Source organism: Camelina sativa, chromosome 3 (assembly GCF_000633955.1).
Source record: "Camelina sativa cultivar DH55 chromosome 3, Cs, whole genome shotgun sequence".
In the NCBI taxonomy this organism is placed as follows: Eukaryota; Viridiplantae; Streptophyta; class Magnoliopsida; order Brassicales; family Brassicaceae; genus Camelina; species Camelina sativa.
This window is the reverse complement of record NC_025687.1, coordinates 7095454-7120698: the sequence shown is the minus strand read 5'-3', so window position 1 is coordinate 7120698 and position 25245 is coordinate 7095454. Positions and strand designations below refer to the sequence as shown.

General features: G+C 36.0%; 4 protein-coding genes, 3 long non-coding RNA genes and 1 other non-coding gene across 10 annotated transcripts in view; 1 reads left to right on the top strand and 7 right to left on the bottom strand.

The window, feature by feature from the left end:
- Positions 1 to 2046, top strand: part of LOC104778729 — a 5725-nt gene extending 3679 nt beyond the window's left edge. Inside the window, exon 4 of the mRNA XM_019239751.1 lies at positions 2011 to 2046. Coding sequence (XP_019095296.1) covers positions 2011 to 2046 — 36 coding nt within the window. The remainder of the gene's footprint in view (positions 1 to 2010) is intronic.
- LOC104774370 (F-box/kelch-repeat protein At1g15670-like) lies at positions 4189 to 5586 on the bottom strand. Its single transcript, XM_010498997.1, has one exon. The coding sequence runs from the start codon at positions 5494 to 5496 to the stop codon at positions 4417 to 4419; it is 1080 nt and encodes a 359-aa protein (XP_010497299.1). The 5' UTR covers positions 5497 to 5586; the 3' UTR covers positions 4189 to 4416.
- On the bottom strand, positions 13880 to 14636 carry LOC104774363. Its single transcript, XR_765315.2, has 3 exons — positions 14591 to 14636; positions 14381 to 14488; positions 13880 to 14299 (listed from the first exon to the last, which is right to left on the bottom strand). It is a non-coding gene; the product is annotated as an uncharacterized LOC104774363 (long non-coding RNA).
- On the bottom strand, positions 14791 to 19144 carry LOC104774341. 3 transcript variants are annotated; one of them, XM_010498972.2, is made up of 11 exons: positions 18870 to 19144; positions 18181 to 18338; positions 17981 to 18066; positions 17790 to 17886; positions 17442 to 17689; positions 16568 to 17358; positions 16408 to 16477; positions 16079 to 16227; positions 15502 to 15754; positions 15292 to 15399; positions 14791 to 15210 (listed from the first exon to the last, which is right to left on the bottom strand). In XM_010498972.2, exons 1-11 carry the CDS (start codon positions 19038 to 19040, stop codon positions 15080 to 15082), a joined length of 2262 nt encoding a protein of 753 aa, XP_010497274.1. In that variant the 5' UTR covers positions 19041 to 19144; the 3' UTR covers positions 14791 to 15079. The 3 variants fall into 3 exon arrangements, with proteins under 3 accessions (XP_010497274.1, XP_010497282.1, XP_010497290.1); XM_010498980.2 differs by having other exon boundaries at positions 15502 to 15751; XM_010498988.2 differs by having other exon boundaries at positions 18181 to 18311.
- Positions 19239 to 19320, bottom strand: TRNAS-AGA. Its single transcript has one exon. It is a non-coding gene; the product is annotated as a tRNA-Ser (tRNA).
- Positions 20426 to 21392, bottom strand: LOC104774333. Its single transcript, XM_010498966.1, has 3 exons — positions 20997 to 21392; positions 20778 to 20906; positions 20426 to 20666 (listed from the first exon to the last, which is right to left on the bottom strand). The coding sequence occupies exons 1-3, from the start codon at positions 21350 to 21352 to the stop codon at positions 20489 to 20491; spliced, it is 663 nt and encodes a 220-aa protein (XP_010497268.1). The 5' UTR covers positions 21353 to 21392; the 3' UTR covers positions 20426 to 20488.
- Positions 22476 to 23717, bottom strand: LOC104774326. Its single transcript, XR_765307.2, has 3 exons — positions 23487 to 23717; positions 23191 to 23299; positions 22476 to 22887 (listed from the first exon to the last, which is right to left on the bottom strand). It is a non-coding gene; the product is annotated as an uncharacterized LOC104774326 (long non-coding RNA).
- Positions 24020 to 24704, bottom strand: LOC104778728. Its single transcript, XR_002036930.1, has 4 exons — positions 24593 to 24704; positions 24424 to 24488; positions 24277 to 24326; positions 24020 to 24190 (listed from the first exon to the last, which is right to left on the bottom strand). It is a non-coding gene; the product is annotated as an uncharacterized LOC104778728 (long non-coding RNA).

Below are 25245 nucleotides of genomic sequence, written 5' to 3'. Positions count from 1 at the left end.
ATTTAGTAACTCTGTAATCGAAGTTATACTTCATCGCAAAAATTTCTAAACTTGCCTGTAAAGCTTCCTTGCTTTTGAAATATTGTCCCTTCTTTACCATAGAATCAACCATCATAGATCTAGCACCAACTTCAGCGTCCTTAAAAGTTATGAAGTTAGAATCATTCGGTTTTGCTTTACTCACAAATTTTGGCAGCTTTTCATGCAGAAGAACGTCAACGCCTCCCTCACTTGAATCGCTTGGTTCCTTATTCAGATCAATATTGCTTCTATCATTCACCGTGGCTTTAAACGTCACACACAACCGTATGTTATTCTTCATTCTCCAATAAGCAACAAAATTTTTCACTTGGCGATCATTCATCATAACAACCGGAGGAGAATCAACACTGAGATCAAAGGGTAAATAACTAAATTCCACATCAACCATATTTTGTTGTATTTCATAGTCTTCCAAAACCATCATCTTTAGCTCTTCAAGAGTTGAATTGGCTTGAAAAGTAAGAAGTCTCCCACGTTTTTCTTCATCAACAATAAATCTCCATTCATTTTGGCCGATACATCTCCATACACCACATGTTACATAGATTTGCAACATACTGCAAAATGAACTCTTGAATGAAATTTAGGTTGGAAAATGTTGAAAAACCTTGAACAAAATCGATTAAAAATGGGGTTTAATGTTTTCAGAACACGTTTTCTAAACATGTTAGAACGTAATCTTAAGAATATATTTGATTAGGCATAATTTCGGGATTACGTAAATATTGTTTCCTTAAATTTCGGATTCAGTTTCCTTGTCTAACATAGTGTAGAATATACTTTCTAAATTATGAAGAACATAGTGGAAAGTGTAGAATTAGTGTTCTAATTTTCGCAGGACACATGATAAAATGTAGATTTCATATTCTGACTTCAGTAGAATATGTATAAAGTGAAGAAAACAAATTCTAAAATTTGTAGAATATAGAGTTATGTGTAGAATATATATTCTAATTTCTGTAGAAGACATACAAAATCCGACTTCTAAAAGTTTTAGAAGATATATTTATTCTAAAGTTTTCAGAACAAGTAGAATGCGAAGAATTTGTAATCTACATTTTTTAGAACATGTACAGTATGTAGAATTTATAATCTAATATCTTCAGAATATATACAATTAGTAGAACATATATTCTAAATGTTGCAGAAAAATATTTTTTCAATGTTAAAACATCAAATTTTCATCAAAAACACCTTATGACAATCTCTTTCTTATTTGTAGAATTTGTTTTTAGGTGATTGAAATTTTAAAATTGCTTAAAAGTTAGTTTCATTTTTTAAAGGGTAATTTAGGCATAATGGCAAATTTAGCGTAGAAGGCATAATGACACAAATTGAAGCAAAAATGTTCTTTTAAATCAATTTTCCCAATATTCAAAGCAATAACCTTTACAGCTTTTTTTTTTTTTGTCAAAAAAACCTTTACAGTTTATGATCCAATTTTGTAGTGTGGTATAGAAAAAAAAGATAGAACTTCGTGTATTCGTCTAATATGGAATCGATACTCTATAGTACTATCGCAATTTGATTCGACGTGTTGTACTAAATTATTTTGGCATTTGTTCGATTACGTAGAGATTACTTATAGATTCTTTAACTTTTTTTTAATTCATCTTTCATTACGTGACAGGCGTATATGAAGATACGGTGCACCCAAACCGTATGTAGATAACGCCTCTGAGAGAGCGAGCATACGAATAAGAAAAAATTAACGAGTTGTGTATGTGAGAGTGAGAGAAGGATGGATATAGGCGGGGATGCCTTTTTCGAACGGCTGACGTATTTATGTGTATTGAATGGTGTGCAAAGCCTCCAATCGGATAAATACCTTTTGAAAATTATATCTTAACTATTAAAACTTTTATTTTGTGGAATTCTGAATTTTCTTAGCATTAATTTTTTTTTATCTTTTTTGGTAACAGTGAGTACTAGTGACCACTCATGCTTTATCTTTGTTCCCTTTTGCAGGTTTGCTCTAATGAATCTGGAAACAATTTCGTGTAATGGAAATGAAATATTTTCTAGTTATGTGGCTGGACGACAGACTACTTCTATTATTATCTTTCAATCACGATTTAGTTTCCATTTTATATCCTAAATTATAAATATCGTTGCTTGGCAAAGGTTATCTATCCAAGTGCTGACTGTGTAAAACGTAGAATTCAAACCAAAACCACCTAATTAAAAGTAAACAATAATTGAATTAAAAAGAAGGCCAATAATTTTTTTAATTTACACGGTAACATCCGAGAGACTTTCCATAGATTATCGTCGTCGCTGTCGTAATTATCATGTTTTCTAATTTTAAAGTCTCATCAAAATTTGGTGACATCTCAATGTTTATAGTTTATGTACATTGACAATGCCATAAGGCGGTGATAAGTATCAATCAAATTTATTAAAAGTTCAAGGGTATTCAAACACTGTAGTAAAAAAAAGATATAACTTGTACCGATTGATTTGGTTAAACAGTCACGGACGAGTCATAATCATATGCTTAACAGGCAAAAGTTATGAATTGTTTGATTTCTTTAGTAACATTTAGGTGCATTATTTTATTTATTTTATCGATTCAGTAGTAGTGTCAGATATTTATTGGTACCTATTAAAAAAAACGTATAAGATCTAGAATTGTTTTCTTTATTATTACTGACTGTACTGCGTAATGGGGGAGATAGCAAAGCAAATCTTTGGGGAGGGAAATCAAAATCATACATTAATAAAATAAATAGAAAATGGTGTAATGTAATGTAATCACTTTATCTTGAAGAGTGGGATATGAAGCAAGTGACATTGCAAGAGTTAAGGAGCGTGCGGTCCCCATAATATTCCTGCGGGTAAGTGGGACTCATTTCCACCTCAAATAGATCGTGACCTTTCGATTGGTGGGTGTATGGGTCCTCTCTCTCACATCCAACGTTCAATACCCATCTCTTCCCCCCCTCTCTTTAAACAATTCTTCTGATTCAGTCTCACCGACACAAGTCCGAGCGACCTCAGTTTGTTTCTCATGACTGACACAAATCATACTTTCACTAAGTAGATGATATTTGGTTAAGAAAAAAAAAAAACTTTGTATTTTTTTAAAACTACGGTTACACAAACCCAATTATCATTATTAATGAATTGAAATCGTAACAGCTTGTTTTTCGGATGTAAACTCATATGTTTGTCCTCTCTTCCTTCTTTTTTTTGTTTCGTAGTTTATCAAAGAAAGGGAAATGACAGGTAATAATATGGAATATTCGAGATTCTTTGGCATTTGCAGAAATTGCCCGCCAAAACACACTTTTTTATTCGATTATTTTACATGGGAGATAGGCCACTCCTCCCTCCATATCTGAATAATGGGCCTCTCTATCTGACCTTATATATATATGCTTTGATCTAAATATTTTGGGTTTATATGAAACATACATGTGCTGGGCTAGTAGTAGAATATTAAGCGAATGTTATATTTCACATAGAGAAACGAAACAAGCGAATAAGATTATATTGAAGGTGGACAAGCCACCGGTCCCATCCACACTATGGGAGAATGATTGGGATTGAGTAGAAAACATCGTGATCAAAACCTGGATCAACTGATACATATACAATACGCAAAGTGGATGCCCATATAAATGATATGGGTTTCAGAGGAATGCATTGAGAATCTTTAGCTTACAAGTTACACCCAAAGTGGATGGGGGGTTTCCTCCGAGGAGGAAGACGGTCATCCCCCCTTCGTCTCATTAATAGCACAGAGTTTGTTATTGAGAATTGTTAAAATAGGGGCTGTTAGTGGGTTTACAAAATCTAAAACTAAAATTCATTCTTGGCCCAACATAAGTCTCGTATACCAAATTTCCTTAGCATAATTATGAGAAAATGAAAGTACATACAGTTTTAGTGAGAATCTTAAAATGATATGGGTTTCAGAGGGATGATGCATCATTGCCTTTGGAAGTAAGTTTGGAACGTAATGTTCCAAAAGTGTTAAACTGATGTCATGCGTTAATTGCATTGCCAGTTCATACTTTGACCTAAAAATAAAATTTGAGTTGATGTTCATGGGAATTTCGTTTCAACTAGCAACATAACTTCAGATGACACGATTGTGGTATTTTCAAATAAAAAAAAAACGAAATGGGACCAATATACAAGTACATAACGCATCGACACTCTTGTCCTCGTAAGCTTATTAGGTCTACATTGAATTATTAACATCACACATATAACAGTTTTATACAATCAGTCGACTATTAATCAAGCTTACAAATTAATATATCTATAGCACTTAGAATATTTGATACAGTCACTCATGGAAAAACCAACCGACCACTTTAGCGTCATTACGCATGAACGACATGTGAACCTTTTTTCAAGTTATTTTTACATCTCCAAGAAGCAACCAGCTTGAACGTGGCCTTCATATTTTTCATGTGTTTCCAGTTTTACCCATCGAGAATTGCTAATATCCCAACTATACCCTACGCTTGGTTCGCCGTACCGAGCCGAACCGATCACGACCAGCTTCCCGGACCTGCTTACCGCCACATAAGACACATTGCACACGTCAGCAGGTATCTCCCCAACTTTATGCCACGTTTCGCCTCTCATCACCATCAGACCACGGCGACAACAAGCGTACAAACCTCCGTTTTCACCGGCGGCACAAACAGGAGGCCACGTAGTCATCCCCGAAGAGAGGAACTCGTCCGCTTGCGAACCCCACCGCCACGTGCTGACGTCGAACGATTCAGCTGTTCTACTAAACTGCCCTTGCTCCTCCGTGGCGTAACCACCGATGACGTGGAATTTGCCAGCGTGGAAAATAGCCGTGCATTCGTCTCTCTCGCGGCCCATATCCGGCAAAAAAGCCCATTTATCTTCAGCCACGTCGTACACTATAGCTGACATCATCGCGTTCTTGTCTTCGTCGTGTCCACCCGCCACGAAGACGTTCCGTTCAGAATCCGAAGCGCAGGCGAAGAATGAACGAGGTCCACGTGGCATGCTCTTCCCCACGCGCCACGTGGACGTCAAGAAGCTGAAAACGAAGACCGAGTCAGAGGTCCTCCATGTAACCGGGTCAAGTCCGCCTAACACAACAAGATCCGACCCGACGGAGGCTAGTCTGCAGAACAGAGGCAACCCTTTGGATTGGCCTGGAACCGGAGGCAGCTCGCTCCTAAGACCGGACCCAAGTTCAAGAACCGAAATCCGGTATACGGGCGTGGGGATGGTTTTACCCGAACCGAGTTTGTTAACCGGGTCGTCGACGTGAGCTTGAGACAGGACAACAAGCTCCTGACTATGTCCTGAAGCTTTACGGTGTCGGAAAAAATCAGGGAGGCTGATTTCTCGCTGCCAGAGTTTGCAAACGGAGGCCATAAGAGGGAACTGGTGGTAGGAGCTGCGTAGGAGACACTCGCGGGCTACGGTTTCGGGAAGATCAGGAATAAGCTCCATCGATCGTTTTTAGAAAGTTTCAAGATTTTTGAGAAAATGAAATATTATTATTCAGATTGGGAATATGAGATTATGAATGATGTGAGAGAGAAGAGTGTGTTGTAGCCCACTTTATAGAGGAGATAAGTCTTCTAGAAGCTATAAACTGTAAGTGGAATTTGTAATTCAATTATACTCATAGAAGATAGGTATTTTATTGATTTTATCAACCTATTTAATTTATGATTCCAATAAGAAATATAATTGGTTAAAGACTAGAAAAGTAGTAAAAGGTTACGTTTTATCATGAAAAGGAAAAGGAGTATATATATATATTATGACTGTTGTTTTAAGTTCTTTTTGCTTTTTACGACTTTTCTTGATTTAAAATTCTTCTACGAACGTTTCTAAAGTTTTGTTCATTATTGATTGATAGGAGAAAGTTAACAGAAGTCGGGAGAGAGTACCGATCGGATGTTTGAATTATTTTGCGGTTTTGCGTTTATTTGATGGAGACCTTGTAGCTAGTGGTCCATTCGATTTCTAGACCTAAAGAGCAGTTTTCATTCCAACGGATTCTATGTTAAATAATAAATACTTGAATCCATCTTTTAAAGTTACGCATCTTAATATATTTGCAGCTGACTTTGCGAATAATGGAATTGTTAAGTTAACTCTCACTGACTAATCGCAATAATAAGATGCTCGACGTGGAATTAACGTTGCTTTATGCCGTAATTATTAAAAGTGTACAATGTATAAATAATTATAGAATCTTCAATTAACGTGTTAATCAAACTATTCCACGTTGTAGCTTAAATGGAGACAAACAAAATAAAATATTAGTTTTGGACTAGTTTGGTAGTGGAGATATCAAAAAGAAATCAATAATCTATGCATGGATCTATATCAATTCCAACAATTTAGAGAGAACAAATGTCAAAGTATGGTAGTTAAAATATTTGAGAAAAATATTACCAAGGTCCCATGTGATCCCATGTGGCGCGTAAATTATTCACGAAGACATGCTAACCAAATAGAGCCACCCAAACGATTATTGTATTTTAATTAATATACACTATACTATCAGAATTAGTACTACTATAAGTCTATATCATATCAATAAACACGGATGGTTATAGGGTGAAGCATACTTAATTTTTGGTTAAACCAATGCGTCTATATCCTAGACGGTCTAGTGATAGTGTCTCGATTTATATTGTTAAAGATTTGATAATACCAAAAAAATTGATGATTTGGCAGAATATACAAATACAAGTCGCCCAACGCAAAAGAGACGATAACACGAAATTGTAGAAGGTAAAGGCGACTTTGAGAAAGAGGCAAATATACCTTGTCACTTTCACTGATTTCGTTATTTTTGTTATAAGTATGTTTTTGTCAAAATAGACATTTAAATTATTTTACATTCATTCAAAAAAAAAACATTTAAATTAATTTTATATACACTGTATAAATGAAAAAAAAAACCGGATATATATATATATATATATTTTTAATAAAAAAGTTTAACGTGTTTGACATATATAATTCCCGTTTTACAATAAACAAGTGTGTGTTGATTTTAATACTCATGATATTGCTCTAAGACAAATGCAACTGTGTCCGCCATGAATCCTTTTGATTTTGTAACTTTTTATTTTCAGAAAAAAAGTTTATAGACCTATCTACTCAGAATATAATTTTACATGCAATTTCATTTGTGAACAACCACCTATCCAATCCGAAACTAATATTTAACAAAACTCATTAACAATTCTAAACCGTATATATATAGGAAAAACGTGAGGAACAGGGAATTAAGAAAAGAAACAGCCTTCAAAAAAAAAAATTGAAAAGTTCAATATTTGGGGGGTTCCGTGCTTCCTCTTATTTTCCATTGTTGTTTCTTTCCTGATACTTTTTACTTTTTCATTTTAGACTTTTAGTATATCCTTTATCTATCGTTGCCATTAAATTGTATTATTAAAGGGTGCAATGACATTAGACATCGCTAAATCATACAGATCGAACAATTTAATATAATTCATAGCAAAATGTTGTGGATCGCACACACACACATATATATATATATATATATATATATATATATATATACAATACAATCCTAAATTTGTCCCCTCCAAAAAAACAAAATCATGCATATGGTTCAGATTAGTTTTCTGATAAACTTTACTTAAAGTCTTAATCGGAAAATAGTTTTTCTGAGTTGTTAATGTTGGGATAAGCTTGAGCTGGAGGTTAATCCTAATCTTATTATAATTGAGTTTATTTAGGAGATAAGGATGAAATGTATTAGGAGATATGTAATATGTGTGTGATTCCTAGTTTGATTAGGATTAGCAAAGTCTTATATAAAGAGGTGTTGAGATGTGACATTACTTATGAGGTTTTGTGAGAAAAGAGAGATGGGAGAGTTTAAGTTTTTGAAAAGAATTTTTTTAAACTAATAAGAGTGAGTTATACTTTTATATCTTGAGTTCTAAACAAACCTCTGAATTTATATTTGGTATCAGAGCAAAAATCATGAGTGAGATTACCGTAGCCACACCACGACCTAAAGAAGGAGGATCACCTTCTATTGTTTGTCCAATGCTAACGTCAACAAACTACACTGTTTGGGCAATGAAGATGAGAATTGCTCTCAGGGTACACAAAGTTTGGGACGCCATTGAATTAGAGACCAACGAGCCAATTTCGAACATAACGACATAGCTATGGCCTTATTATTTCAATCAATACCCGAAAGCTTAACACTGCAAGTTGGAGAACTTGATACTGCTAAGAAAGTGTGGGAAGCAATACGGTCTAGACACGTAGGAGCTGAGAGAGTTCGAGAAGCCAGACTACAGACTTTGATGGTCGAGTTTGAGAGACTAAAGATGAAGGAATCTGAGAATATTGATGATTTTTCTGGAAAGCTAGCTACGATTTCGTCAAAATCAGCCGCCCTAGGAGTTAATATAGAGGAATCAAAGATTGTCAAGAAATTCCTTCATAGTCTTCCTCGGAAAAAAATTATTCACATAGTTGCTTCCCTAGAACAGGTTCTTGACCTGAACACCATCAGTTTTGAAGATATTGTTGGCCGACTGAAAGCTTACGAGGAACGTATCTGTGAGGAGGAGGATACGCAAGAGATCCAGGGTAAATTGATGTATACAGAGTCGCAGACGAGTCAAAAATATCGATAGTACAATGGCGAATTCGGAGGTTTCAGAGGAAGAGGTCGAGGAGGAAGGTCGTTTTACAGAGGACGAGGAAGAGGTCGCTATGGTGGTAGAAACATGTCACAATTTACATGTTTTCGTTGTGACCAAAACGGTCACTTTGCTGCACAATGTCCAGACCGATTACTTAAGCTACAGGAAATGGAAGAGAATATCACCAAGGAAACTGCTAACAAAGACACAGAGGAAGCAGACGAGCTCTTGATGCATGAAGTGGTTTACCTAAACGAAAAGGATGTTATACCAAGTAAGTTTGAGATCACTTCAGGAAGTGATAACATATGGTACCTTGATAACGGTGCGAGTAACCATATGACTGGGGATAAAAGGTACTTTAACAAGCTTGACAGAACTATAAACAGAAAAGTTCGTTTTGGGGATGATTCTAGGATCAATATCGAAGGAAAAGGAACAATTGCCTTTATTGATCAGAATGGAAAACCACGAGTTATGACTGATGTCTATTTCATTCATGATCTTAACAGCAATATCATAAGCCTTGGACAGGCTATTGAAGCAGGTTGTGACATTCGGTTAAGGGGAAATTACTTGACTATGCATGATCGAGAAGGAAACCTACTTGTGAAAACAGAAAAGTCTAAAAACTGATTGTACAAAGTTCAGATGGGACTACAAGATAGTGCTTGTTCATATCTTGCAGATGTAAGTGAGCCAAGTGTGTGGTATGCAAGGTTAGGACACATCAATTATGCAACATTAACTTCGATGTTAGGGAAATAATTGGTTCTAGGAGCTCCAAAACTCTCTCATGTAAAGGAAATTTGTAGATCATGTCTACTTGGGAAGCAAACAAGACGTATGTTTCCTCAAGCGTCTACCTTTCGAGCTAAGAAAAGGCTAGAACTCCTACATGGAGATCTTTGTGGTCCTATTACTCCATGTATACCAGCTGGGAATAGATACATTTTTGTGATTATTGGCGACTACTCTCCCTACATGTGGACAATGTTATTAAAAGAGAAGGGAGAAGCGTTTCATAAGTTTCAGAAATTTAAAGCTATAATTGAAAAGGAAGTTGCAGAGAAAATACAGACTTTTAGAACAGATAGGGGAGGAAGTTTGTATCTAATGAGTTTAACTCTTTTTGTGAAAGTGCAGGCATTAAGAGACATTTGACAGCTCCTTACACTCCACAACAGAAAGGAGTGGTAGAGAGACGTAACTGAACCTTGATGGAGATGACAAGAAGCATCTTGAAGCATATAAATATGCCTAACCATCTCTGGGGGGAAGCACTAAGACACTCTACCTATTTGCTAAATAGAGTAGTAACACGAGCTTTGAAGGATTTGACACCATATGAACTCTTCCGGGATAATAGACCTACAGTGGAGCACATTAGGATATTTGGTTGTATTGGTTATGCCAAGGGGGCGAAACCAAATCTTAAAAAACTTGATGATCGTACGAGGATGCTTGTTCACTTAGGAACCGAACCTAGTTCTAAGGCATATTGACTGTTGGATCCTCAGTCAAACAAAATTATAGTAAGTCGAGATGTAGTGTTTGACGAATCAAAAGGGTGGAACTGGAGTAACAAGTCAACAACAGAGGAGGAGGATGAGAGTTTTAGGATCAGTTTTGGTGATTTTGGCAATCACGGCCTTATAGAGTATGAAGAAAGAAGTAAATCTCAAGATCTTGGTGAAGAATCTCGATGCAAAGTCAAGAATGATGAAAGATTTGAGAACAGAGAAGGTAAAACAAAGAATGATGAACACGATACTGCAACAATATCTGCAGAACCTTGTGCAACCTTGTTAGAACCTGAACTGCGAAGGTCAACACGACCAAGTATTAAACCAAAATATTTGGAGGACTATGTTTTACTTGCAGAAGAAGAAGGTGAGTTCTTGTTGATGTGTATTAATATGAACCGAGAAATTTTTATGAAGCCAAGGAGTCTAAGGAGTGGATACGGGCCTGCGAAGATGAGATAGAATCAATTGAGAAGCTTAGAACATGGGATCTAACTGATTTGCCTGTTGGAGCAAGGCCAATTGGCTTAAAGTGGGTATTTAAACTGAAGAGAAATTCAGATGGGAGTATCAACAAGTACAAAGCTCGACTTGTAGCAAAAGGATATGTGCAGAAGTATGGTGTTGATTTTGAGGAGGTTTTTGCACCTGTTGCTAGGATTGAAACAATAAGATTACTGATTGATCTTGCAGCTTCTCATGGATGGGAGATTCATCATCTAGATGTAAAAACAGTCTTTCTCCATGGAGAACTTAAGGAGACTATGTATGTTTCTCAACCTGAGGGATTTGAACAAAAAGGCAATGAAGGGAAGGTGTATAAGCTAAACAAAGCTTTGTATGGTTTGAGACAGGCGCCTAGAGCTTGGAATAACAAGTTGAATCACATTTTACATGAGTTGCGGTTCATAAAGTGCTCAAAGGAACCCTCTATCTATCGGAAAAGCATCGGTACTGATCTTATAATTATTGGAGTTTATGTTGATGATCTGTTTCTTACAGGAACAAGCTTGGTAGGTATAAACAAATTTAAGGAGGAGATGTCTTCTAAATTTGAAATAAGTGACCTTGGAAGACTGACTTACTACCTTGGTATGGAGGTGAATCAACATCAAGGTGGTATCACATTGAGCCAAGCTCGTTACGCTCAGAGGATATTCGAGGATACATGAATGTCAAAGTGCAACTCGGTGCTTATTCTGATGGAACCAGAGCTAAAGTTGTCGAAAGCAGAAAAGGAGAAGGAGATAGATGCAACTGCTTATAGGAAGAAAGTTGGTTTTTTACGGTATTTGTTGCATACTATACCAGATTTGTCCTATTGTGTTGGAATTCTTAGTCGTTATATGCAGAGTCCTAGGGAGTCGCATGGAGCAGCAATGAAACAATGTCTTAGATATCTAAAAGGAACTATTACCCTTGGATTATCCTATGGGAGAATGAAGATGCCTCGTCTAATTGGGTACAACGACAGTAGCCATAACATTGATGAAGATGATGGTAGGAGCACCTCGGGACATACTTTTTATCTTGGAGAGGATCCTATCACATGGTGTTCACAGAAACAAGATGTAGTGACTTTATCCTTATGTGAAGCCGAGTTCATGGCTGGTACTGAAGCAGCAAAACAAGCTGTTTGGTTACCAGACTTGATGGTAGAGATCACCGGAGCTGCATAAGAGAAAGTTATTATCCGGATTGATAATCAATCGGCGATTGCTCTCACCAAGAACCATGTTTTCCACGGGAGGAGCAAACATATACATGGGCGCTATCACTTCATTAGAGAAAGGGTGATATACACAATAGAATATCTTTATTTCCATAGAAACATTATTTAGGAAAACAAATTGGATTGTCCATCCAATCTTGAAAAATGGTATAGCCTGGAAAAATCTTATATAGGCCTTCCTCTGCTTTATTATATGTAAGTATTTTGATTTGTAAGCATACGAAGGCATATAAAATTTCTATGGAGTAGTGTGATGATGAGGCATACATTAATGGAACTGTGAAACGAAAGAAAAGCAAAAACTACACGGCATGTGGGCTGCAAATAGTTGGAAAAAAACGACACGGCGTCTGGCTAACACAATAATTGGAAAATAACAAACGATATAAGGTGTCAACATCCCAAAGGCAAGCCATCGTCGGCTGGTTATCTTGGTCAACGAATAATCAGACTGACATATATTTTGAGGAAAAAAACTGAATCATACATTTGATAAGAAAATAAAAACAAATTTAATCATTATGAATCAGTAAATGAGTCTGACCAATACTTTTATTCATATAAGAACGGTAGAGAGTATATTAATTTTGACTGGGAATTACGAATGATATACCGAATTACGTATTTAGATCTAGAACATGTGATATATATCCATACATCGATTTATTTCCAAGTATATCTTATATATGAGTCAGGGGTGTCAAAATGGGTCATATAATATGACCAATATTTTTATTCGTATAAGAACGCTAGAGTAGATTAATTTTGACTGGGTATTACAAATGATATTCTGAATTACGTACTTAGACCTATAGAATATGTAATATACATACATCGTTTGATTTCCAGATATATATTTTTGTCAGCAGCTGAAAACATGATGATATATAATTATATATATTTACTACGTGAGAAAAGGAGGGACTCATACTTTGTTTGTAGAGACGGTCGACATCTAATCAAATACTGTAACGAGCCCGTGATCTACTTTTTTATTGTACCATTGTCAATTTGTGATCGTTATCCAATTTGCTTACGTGGATTATTTGTCTTCGTTTACCAGTAAAAACTATAGTGGAGAACTGGAGATAATTGGTAATTTTGGTTTTTTGAAACTATATAATATTACTAAAGGCTTTAGTGGTTTTTATGTCTTGTCCGGAAGGCAAGCCGCACGCGTTAGCTAGATTGATTCGATCAAGGTGTATCTAAAGACAGAGATAGGCGGGTTTTATCATCAGTCGGAAGTCAAGTACTTTAATGGGTTTCAAAAGCGTATGGGAAAAACAAGTACAAATGCCGTCAGGCATTTAATGTTTTGCTCCTCCAAAATTGTGGGTTCTTCTCAATATTGGCATTTTTTACCTAGAAAGTAAAATGTTTGGTTATATCAAAATATTAGGACCATACTCGATAGCGAGATTGCCATTCAGTTTTCATTTGCGACACGATCCAAGAAAAGCGGATCAAGGAAGGGGTGTATGAATATTGAGTTCCAGTAAAAATGTCTAAACAGCTGAACCCATTTCGTTTTCGTTTTGGTTCTATTATCAAACAATACACGTACGCCTCTTTTTTCCTTTTCCGATACTTATTAAAAACAGAGAAAGCAAAACCGAAGCAAGAGAAGAAACTCAATAATTTGCTTCATTCCACACTTGATCATGGAGCCATGAACGATTTTCAAGGTGCCATATATGAATGAAACTGATCACCCCTAGTCATATGTTTAGCAATCGAAGAAGCAATTGCATTTGCCAAATTCAAAAATATACCTTTTTTGGTTTGTTGAATTTAAAATTATAGTCATGAACCACTTGTCCAAAATAATGACCCGCTATTCGAATTTGGTTGGGCTAATTCAGTTAAAATCAAATAGCAGTCTCCTAAATACAATATATTTGACTTTAGTTAAGAGAATATTAATAGTCAAGGCAGCATTTAAGAGAGAAAGGTGGTTACAAAAAGTGACCTAAAGAAATATCAAAGAGGCAAAGACTAATGTGACAAATGCAAGTTGACAAGTATCATGGAAGAGACTAATTGAAAGTTGAAAACTTTCGTTACATTTGCGAAAGTCTTATGCTGTTGCGGTTTTAAAGGAAGACAGTGACAAGTTTAGTGACGTTCGTTGTAAGACACAAGACGCCATAGTTATTATGATCACAAGAGGATGGTTGACCATTTCCTTCCTAAGATTATGATGATACTTCAATGCAGGGCAGCAAAATCAACCAGGTCTTTGTAATCATCAGATACATATGATTTCACCTTAGATGCACGCTTGTCACTTTTACCATCTCCCGGGGATCCATACTTTATGCCGATAACAGTAGTCATACCTATGGAAACAATAAGAACGTTATGAATTGGAAAACAAGCATTTTAAAAAATCGATGTGGTAAAACGAATATGTGACTTACTCTCATGGATCCGTCCGTACAAGAATCTTTCACCTCTCCAGAATTCGAGTGGTCTTGACTTGATCCTTGTACTTCGTCTGATACCACCGTCCATTTTAGTTCCAGCACCTTCGAGAGAGACAAGAAAAACATGTTGGTTTAGTATTTCAATCGAAAGTGAAGTTGATGCACCAGTAATGAAGTTAAGTTTTTATTGGCAAGTCTATGTACCTGCAAGGCTTTTCCTGCGAGAGAATATTGCAGCCTCACGTGTAAGNATATACCTTTTTTGGTTTGTTGAATTTAAAATTATAGTCATGAACCACTTGTCCAAAATAATGACCCGCTATTCGAATTTGGTTGGGCTAATTCAGTTAAAATCAAATAGCAGTCTCCTAAATACAATATATTTGACTTTAGTTAAGAGAATATTAATAGTCAAGGCAGCATTTAAGAGAGAAAGGTGGTTACAAAAAGTGACCTAAAGAAATATCAAAGAGGCAAAGACTAATGTGACAAATGCAAGTTGACAAGTATCATGGAAGAGACTAATTGAAAGTTGAAAACTTTCGTTACATTTGCGAAAGTCTTATGCTGTTGCGGTTTTAAAGGAAGACAGTGACAAGTTTAGTGACGTTCGTTGTAAGACACAAGACGCCATAGTTATTATGATCACAAGAGGATGGTTGACCATTTCCTTCCTAGGATTATGATGATACTTCAATGCAGGGCAGCAAAATCAACCAGGTCTTTGTAATCATCAGATACATATGATTTCACCTTAGATGCACGCTTGTCACTTTTACCATCTCCCGGGGATCCATACTTTATGCCGATAACAGTAGTCATACCTATGGAAACAATAAGAACGTTATGAATTGGAAAACAAGCATTTTAAAAAATCGATGTGGTAAAACGAATATGTGACTTACTCTCATGGATCCGTCCGTACAAGAATCTTTCACCTCTCCAGAATTCGAGTGGTCTTGACTTGATCCTTGTACTTCGTCTGATACCACCGTCCATTTTAGTTCCAGCACCTTCGAGAGAGACAAGAAAAACATGTTGGTTTAGTATTTCAATCGAAAGTGAAGTTGATGCACCAGTAATGAAGTTAAGTTTTTATTGGCAAGTCTATGTACCTGCAAGGCTTTTCCTGCGAGAGAATATTGCAGCCTCACGTGTAAGAGTTTTCTTTTGCTTCTTCTCTTCTCTCTCGTTGGATTGTTTTTTGGTTTGCTTCTTTGCTCCACTTTTATGTGGCAATGTTGCCATTTGCTTGTCCCCTCCAGTCTCACCATGCACAGTCTTGCTTCGCTTTTTCATATTGCTATCAGAAGATCCTCTCTTTTTTCGTTTATTTCTTTGTTTGCGTGAAGAGTTGTCAACCTCCTGCTGAAAATAAGTTAATCTCTAATTCATTTTGTCAAGTAAGTTCGTACTACAGAGTACCCTAAATGGAACTTACACCCTCAAAAAAACACAGAATATCTTAACATTTACACAACCAACGATTCTGTTCAGTGTGCTATATTTATCATGGATCTAAACAATACGAATCTCGCACACTACTACAATAAAAAATACCTTTAGTGATTTGAGAAGGATAAACGTCGAGAAGAGATGGACCAACTATAACAATTGAGACAACATGAAGACGAATTGGCCTTGATATCAAGACCCCACAGAGAGGTGAACAGACAATGATGAGAAACTAACCTGAGGATTTTCTTTTTGAAGTCCACAAGCAGTGTCCTCGTTGTCATTTTCCTCCTCTTGTTGTCCCTGAATGTGCTCTGCATGTTCAAAGGATCCATCCATTGTGTTGAATTGTTCTGGAGCTCTGTTTGGAGACTTTGAGGATGCACCTGAAGGCGAAACAACGGCGTAAGGAAAAAACTTGAACCATAATTATAAGGTGAACTGAAAAGGTTACTGGAAGTAAGTATCTAATGGAAAAGTGTGGGCAAGTTAATGTAGGAGATATGCTAATTTGCTTGTTTAGTTTTAGATAATTCACTATAGCATGAAGGTTAAGGTTATCATACCTTGCCGATGCAGGATACTATCCTCTTCTACAATCAAAGGTCTTGTGACCTCTCTAGATCCATATTCCGCCTATACCACAAACAAATTCACAAGAGATGTAAACAACAAGAAGTCCAGATATGTTAATGACGAATCCCGTACAGCCAAGGAGAAACTAACCAGCCTTTCTAATTGCTCAGTTTCTTCACTGATATCAGCATCATTTTCCCTTCTGCCAGAGTCACTGTTTGCTCCACTTTCACTCATGGGCACATCTCCCTCTTTTTCTTTTGTTTGCATATCTAAATTAACCTCTAGCGTAGCTGACTTTTTGTTTGTGATGCTATCTTCCACACAATTTTCTGCATTCCCATCTCGACTTGAATGAAATCTATGGATGCCAGAACGAGTACCAGAATCATGTTCACCGGAACTCTTCTCCACTGAGCTGTTGAAAGGTTTAGCAGCGTCTACAGTACCCACATTAGACGGGGATGTATTAGTTATATCTTTATCAGCATCCTTGGCCAATGAAGAGCCGGAACCAATAGTCAAATCCTTTGCTGAAGGTTGTATATCAACCTCATTAGACAGGTGATCCCCTGGAAGCAAGTTATGGATGTCAGGAAATGAAAACAGCTTATTTGGTGGGTTTGGTGATGAAATATGTTCTTTCATCAGGGGGGATGACGGGTAGCTATTTTTCCGAACCGCATCGCTGTGGGTCCCTTTCAGCATATTCTGTATGTTTGATAGCACACTCTTCCGGTTTGATGGGTTCCTTTGAGATGCCTTCAAGTCCATTTTTCTAACATCTGGAACTTCAGAAATATCTTCCACAACAAAGGGCTTGATATTGAAGCGATCCTCCAAAATCTTGATGGCACCACCGTCCTCAAGCTCATCCCGACTGCAAGCAAGCAACTCATGCAAAATATTGCTTAAGTCCTTGTCCTTGTCTACGGTTGAATCTGGAAAACACAGTTTCTATCACTATCAGATGGTAGCATGATTTCACAAAATGGTAGCGATGATCAAACAAGTGGTCACTCACCATCGACTTCCCTGTCTGCAGTCATAACTTGTGCAGCTGTGGTCCTCTTTAGGCTTTGTTTAGAAGGAATGGGGATTTCCTTTTCTGAAGCTTCCAGGTTGACAGCATCAGTCATAACTTGTGCAGCTGTGGTCCTCTTTAAGCCTTGCTCAGAAGGAATGGGGATTTCCTTTTCTGAAGCTTCCAGGTTGACATCATCAGCGAAATAACCATCCTCAGAAGTAAGCGTGAACGAAGGCCGTTTCCTCCTAGAATTTGAAATTTTCAGTATCAAGGAAAACAGATAGCAAAAGATGGAAATGGAACACCTCTGAAACATGCTCAAACAGAGTTGCTCATAGTACATACCCTTGAAGTCCTGATCGGCGAGGGCGCCTTGATGGCGGGTTCTGTTGTGTATCTATCACACTGGTGCCAGTCTGTTTATGCCATTCTCGATTGGCAACTATTTCAAATCCATCGAAAAGAAAGCATAAATGCATGACAGTTATATAATAAAACACGGTAAGGCTATGAACATGAGAAAAGAAATAACTCACGTTCATATTTATCATATTCAGCAAAGTATTCTTCAGGTCTTGGAATTTTAATACCATCAAAGCTTGGTGGAGCTGGAGGTGGTTGACTGCAACAAGAATATTTAATATAGGTTTCAACTAACTTTGTAAAGGAATCATGATGAAGTGGAAAAATAAAGAAAAAAATCAATGGATCATTTGCTATGATCTTTTTTTTTTACCTTGTCGGAAGGTCAAGAGAAAAGCTTTTCCGCTGACGGTCTAACCCCTGTCTTCGTTCTCGTTTATTTGGAATAGGGTTCAGCAGCTTGGCATCTACATTGATATCTTCTAAGATAGCTTTTGCCTGCTCCTGATGCTCATTTTGAATTTCAAAAGGCTGTAAGATAGAAGCCAAGAATTTGGAAAACGAATAATTTAGCTTGAGATTATATTGAGCTTGATATGTCAATGTATGAAAAAACAAAGAGATGTTTGTGCCTCCTTGGGTCTGCGCTGCACATAATAAGAACCCAGAGACACAACGCCTAAATCTCACACGGTTGTACGATGTCAGACTTCTTAAAATTCCAAGTAAATTGCTTTATAATTTCAGTTTACACAGATAATCTGAAAATCAAGCATCCATCAAGAAGTAGAAGAAGAAACAAAGGCGCATTAAAAAAAAAAAAAACCTAATCTTAGTCATTTGGGAACTCCCACCCACCCAGAAGCGGGATGAGCAGAAACGAAGCAAGGATACGATTAAACACGCGAGAAATGAGATTGATTTCGTAACCGTCAAAATAACCAAGTCGAATCGTCACCGTAATTACTCACTGAGCAAACCAAAACCCTAAATCTAGCTACTAAAGCAAATCAGGTCGAAGTATGAAGCAGATTAAGAGGAGGAGGAGGGGAAAAGCTTTACCATAGACTCAAGGAGAGTATGGGTCTGCTGTGGATCTTCTGATTGATGAAGAGGAGGAGGAGGAGGAAGAGGATTCGACAAGGATTTGAGTGTGCGAGGAAACAAGGATAGACCAGAGTAAGCGTGAAGGGGATCGTCCTCTAAACTTGAACTCCGGCTCGTATCAGCCATCTGAATCACCGGAAAATACCTCGCCGATGGGGATTTCAGTTTATAAACACTGACGCCGAGAGGAGGAGATGGGGGTGGGTTTTGAAAATTGAAAAGGATTGAGAAAAGCGGGATTTGATTAATAAAAAAAATCTAGGGTAGATTGATGATGATATATGGGCGGGATGTAAAAAATGAAAGGAAAAAAAATATGAAAAACGTGAACGGCAGGATTCGAACCTGCGCGGGCAAAGCCCACATGATTTCTAGTCATGCCCGATAACCACTCCGGCACGTCCACTTATTGACAGTTTCTTATGTGCACAAATTTATATCTTTGGTTTTGGTTTTGGCTTTGTGGGATGGACCAACATCTTCAATTCTTCATAGGCCTTTTAGTGGTGGTTAGTTTTTACATTTTGGTTTTCTACTTTTGTTCTTAACAAAATAAATGGAGAGAATTGTTACGTAACAATAACAAATGTGTGTAGGAAAAATAAATAAATAAATAAAACTCAAATAACTATTGTTTATTATTAAATTCAAATTAACTCGAGTGCTTCTTTTGCTGGAGAGCCACACATTACCTGAGTGTATTACTGTACTAGAAAGTTCAATATTATACGTTTAAAGGGATATATGATTACAAATTTGGTTTGTAACGTCCTCGACGTTGTGCTCACTCTTCTTGGTCAACAAAGGGCCGTCCATTGATCACTTTTGCTTTCTCCTACTTTGCAATCGAATTAATAGTTCATGTAAAACCTGCGTTGAAAATACAAAGCAAGCACATACAAACCCTCTCCGATTCTTTGGTGCTAAATTATTATTATTATTATAAGACCTATTTCTATGTCAAGATCTATTCTAAAAGTCAAATTTGTAAATTAATTCCGTTTCTTTTTTTATTCTCTCTCTCAGGATACGTATTACACATTACAAAGAGTATATATATCCAACTAAATTATTAAAGAACCAAATGGACACCAGCCAATTCTAAGTCAACATATGTATTATATAGTATTTTACAATGAAACACGATGAGTAGACTTTGGGAGCTAATTTTTTTTTTTTTTTTTACCTACACCAAAACCAGCTCACCAGCTTTATTACTTAGGAGTATTAGTAATTGTAGTCTGTTACAATGAAATAAAGTAAAACCTTAATATTTGGTCTGAATTATATAGTGTTTACAACCAAACTAAAAATAGAGATCTTTCCAATTCTTTGGTGCTTAACTTATTATTTGGGAAAGCTAAAAAAAGTTTTCAAATATATATATATATATATATATATATATATATTAAATTTCTTATTTGGGAAACTGTAGCAAATAACATGTTTTTCTCAACAAATTTAACACCAAATTTCTTATTGTTTGTTAACACCAGAAAAAAAAGAAAAAAAGAAGTACAAGCAGGTCGCAGGATTGATATTGATTATCAGTAACGTGTGACGGATTTGACGAATTAACAGATGCATTCTATAATGCATGATCCAATGCCTTTTAAGACTTCCACAACAAGGAGAACACATACGACCACAGGAGTCAGTATGAGAAAAGGAGTGGTGTAACAGACCACTGTCATTGTTAGATTATAAAATACATATCTAATGCAACTGAAAGTAAGGAGAGCCACACATAACCTGCATCAAGACAATGTAGAAGACAATAGATGAGTATTTCCGCATGTATGTATTAGAAAGTTCAATATTACTTTTAAGGGATATGATAGTAAATTTCGTTTTGATACGCACCATAAGTATTGAGTAGTAGTATCATCTAGAGCCGATGAGATGTATACATGAACAGTACAAATCCATAAAAACACCACAAACCAACCCAGGAAGAAACACATCATAACGTGGTCCATACGCTTGTTGATTCTGCAAACCAATAAAGCCATTAATATATCTCAATCTAATGTATAAAGAGAGAACATAAACACAATATATATATATATATATATATATTACATTTTCTCTCTTAAGTATTTTTCTATAGATTCGGGGCCAACACTTCGGTTATAATGCCAAAAACGCCAACATAGGATAGGGAGAGTGGCAACACAGCCACAAGTATAACCGATGATCCATATAAACAAAACTATTTGTGGGTGTTCTTCATCTCTTGGCTGGATCAGAACAATTATGGCTGCAGCAATCAGGGCCAAAGTCACAACAAACTCGATTGAATTCCAAACGCTTTCATTTGTGTATGGATCACACAATTCAACAACCTCGTGTGGTTGCTGACCATCTGTTGATGGGGAACTACGATCGTTTGTGATGTTGATGATGTGTTCACGCTCGGTCAACAAAGGGCCTTCCATTGATGATAACTTTTGGTTTCTTTCTCCTATTTCTTGCCGATCAAAAGTTTTAAAAGTCCATCTTATATCAGCGTTGACACACGAAGCATATACCTTAATTTCTACTTTGGTGCTAAATTATTATTAGTCTTTAAAAAAAAAAAAATTAGACCAGATCAACAAAGTAAACTATATTGTAGTATTTAGCAATTAAATTATTATAAAAAATAGTCAGATAAAAAGACACATAAGGAGGTTCTTGAAAAATTCAGATCAAAAGCATGAGTAATAGCCTCATGACAGACATCTCCGGGAACCTATTTCAAGTGGAGAGGGTTTAATGTGGTATAACACTTCTACTAGATAGTAACCCGTGCTGTAGCACGAGACAAAATATTTTCTTATAAATTTTCAAAGTCGTAAACCGACTAAAAATTATATTAATCTAGGTGTTGTAACATAGATGCCTTATTTTCATGTAAAATTTTTCAATAATACCTCCTCTTACATTTTTTGCCAATGTAAATTTGTTATACTCAAGTAGTACTGGTTTTTGTTTAAGTTTGTTGTTTACTTATAAAGATTGCATAATACGTATCTCTCATCAGAATTACTATTATGTGGTTTAAGTAGATAGTATTATGTTATTCATGTATATTTTTGAAATAATATATGTATACAGATATGCGGGAAGTTTAAAACATGTGTATAATTTATTGATAGTGTAACAATTACTTACCAAAATAATTTATCCTTCTCCTTGTCATGGGTCTAAACGATTGGGTTACATCTAGGCTATTAAATAATAGTTCAGTATTGTCTTGCTTGTTGGCTTATTTTGTATCCTTAACGTTTGTAAATTATAATAAAATAAATACTAAAGAAAAAATAGAGAAAAGACAAATACATTTCAAGATGGGGTCTTATTAGCTTAGAAAGTTGCTGATGTCATTTGCCTTGTTGTCGACAGAGAGATTTGTTGAAGTTCTTAAACCGAGTGAGCTTTCACACGTTAAGCATCCAATGGCTCAAAAGTTTTTTCAACTCAGTTCTTGAGACCAAATTCTCATTGTCCTGCAAGTCATATTGCTAGTTTTTCTTAGTATGTGTTAATAATCTCTTTTGAGATAAGAAAAATTCTGTCTGAATGTAACAACACCTTATAAGTGTCTTTTATCTTTTGCTTAGTAAATGAAATCATATATATATATATATATCTCTATGAACAACAAACCTATAAAAGAATTGACATGAAATGCAATTTAAAAAACTTGATTCGGTGAGATCTGCATCAACTGAGCTTAAGAGGAACAACAACAGAAACTTTAGGTGAAGAAGGATCAAGTTTGATGATCTCCTTTCTTTCTTCTCCTCCATTCTCAGCTCTCTCTTTAAACGTTTTTCACTGCACCAAACGCGTTTTAAAACCATGAAGCTCCAATCTAATCGTTAAGCGAGACAATGGTTGCTGAAACTCACTGAAGAGATTCACATCACTAATTGAATTTCATCGTACTATCTTCTTCTACATCTCACCCGTTCCTCAGCTGGAAAACCTTGCAACATCCAAATTAAAAGACACTTGATAAAGTCTTATTGCAGATTCAATGGCTACTAAATGATAATGCTAAAATCCAGATTTCATACAAACAAAGAAAAAAAAAAATTAATAAAAGAGCCAAAATATAATGTTAGTCATTATAAGACTTTTATACGGGGAAATTCATTATAACATCACATATCACACACATACACAAGCTCAATCTCTGGCAGCTTTGCACTTTCACCTGTAAGTTAATTAACTTAGCACATTCCAGTTCTTACTTTCACAAATTGAGAGAGCACGTGATCGATGATACCTTGATTTGAGAACTCTGTTATTTGTTCAAGCTCACTACGAAACTGTTGTGTTGTGTCTATAATGAGTTGCTTGTACAATATCGAGATCTCCCATTTCAAAGAATCAACCTTGTAGAAAACACAAAGTCATCATAACAAAAAAATATGAATCAAATCATCAAACCAACTATTTGTGTTAACCTTAGCAGAGGTTCAAGAGTACTTGGGGAACGATTAAAACCATAGAACCCACCAGAAGAGAATCTTACACAAATCGATTTAGATCAAAATGAAAACAATCGGTATATGAGCTTACTTGATCAGAGAGATGAATCAGACAGATTTTTGAGGTTGAGTTATTGACGATTTATGAGATTGAGTTTATCCTCTCAAAATCGTGCTGATGACCAGAGAAGAATCCAAAACCACTACACATCGAGATTCAGAAACCAAATTCCAATTAAACTTGGTTTTAATCATCAAACATATACTTAAATCCATTTGAGAGAGACGGCGAGAAAGAGAGCAGAGGCGAAGGAAAAAAAGTTTTTTTTTAGGTTTAGTCAATGAACGTTTGGGATTTATTCTAAAAAATATTGAACGGCTGAGATTAAAAAATGAAACCGGGTTTCAGATTACTTGGTAAAAAGGATCCGCTTGTTTATCCAAATAGAGAAATAATTAAATGACAATTTTAACATTTTTTAAATGAATTAATTTGGTCATATTCTCGTAACTCTTATTCTTATAATTTCTTACAAAACCAAGGTTTATTACTTAAACGATTTTACAAATGATAATAGGGATGTTTTGAATAATAACAAAAAAAAAAAAAAAAAAAANGCAAAACACCTTAACCTCATCTCATCAATCCCTAACCAGTGATTGACAGAGAGGGCATGTCGATTTGACTCTCAGCCATTTGTCTATACACTTCGAATGAAATACGTGTGAGCATTCAAGTTTCCTTATTACTAGTCTTTCTTCCTCTCCAAATTTCTCCAAGCATATGCAACAACACTGCACACCATCATTAAAATAATGAAAACAACAAAAAAAAAATGGCTTCTTCAAACACAGTACTATAGTAGTATTAGATTACTCACATCATCAGGGCTCGGTCTCTGAAAATATAATCCACCACCCAAAAGAGAATCTACATCATTTTTCTCACAACTTATTATCTACCATAGATGAGAACAAATGTTCCAAAACACTCGTGAACAAATTATATGAGATAAAAATATATATACCTGCACATAATAGAAGTGTAAATGCATATCTAATGCAACTGAAAGCAATGAAGCCTACACATAACCTGCAAAAGTGTAATCAAGAAGACAACAGTGAGTTATACTGATTAATTAGTTAGGGATAATTTAACAAATTAATTCTCTTTTGGGATATGATTGTGAGTTGAACCTGTGGAGTTTAGGAGCATCGGTAGGAGATGACTGTGCATCACAAATCCATACAATCCCCAAGATTAACCACACAAAAAATAAACATTCAACCCCAATCTTCAAAACCTCCATCACTCTATCCACTCTGCCACCAATATTTGTTTATTTTGATTTGGCTAACTAAACCCATTGATTTCGAATAACAACAAAAGAAACATACTATAGTTTTGCTTTCAACAGAATTAAATAGGAATTATTATGGGATTATTATACCTCGACCTTGAGTAAACCCCAACTTGGTTATACTTGCGGAGAAGCGAAAGGATAATAAGGAGGGCAATGGTAATACACCCACAAGTGTAACCGATGAGCCATGCTAACAAAAGTGCGTGTGGATGTTCATCTTCTGCCAGAGTCAAAATTACTAATGCTGCAACAATGTGAACCAAAGTGACTACTAATTCCAATGTATTCCAAAAACTATCACAGCCTCTCGTAGATGATGAACTTGCACCGTCATCTGAAGTTCCGTCATCAGTAGACAGAGGCGAGCTTAATGAAGAATAGCTCCCCTGGTCCAAAGACGATCCTGGCGAAGAAGTATCGTCATCGGTTGTAATGTCGATGACGTGCTCATCATTATCATTGTGGGTTTCTTCATCGGTTGTAACG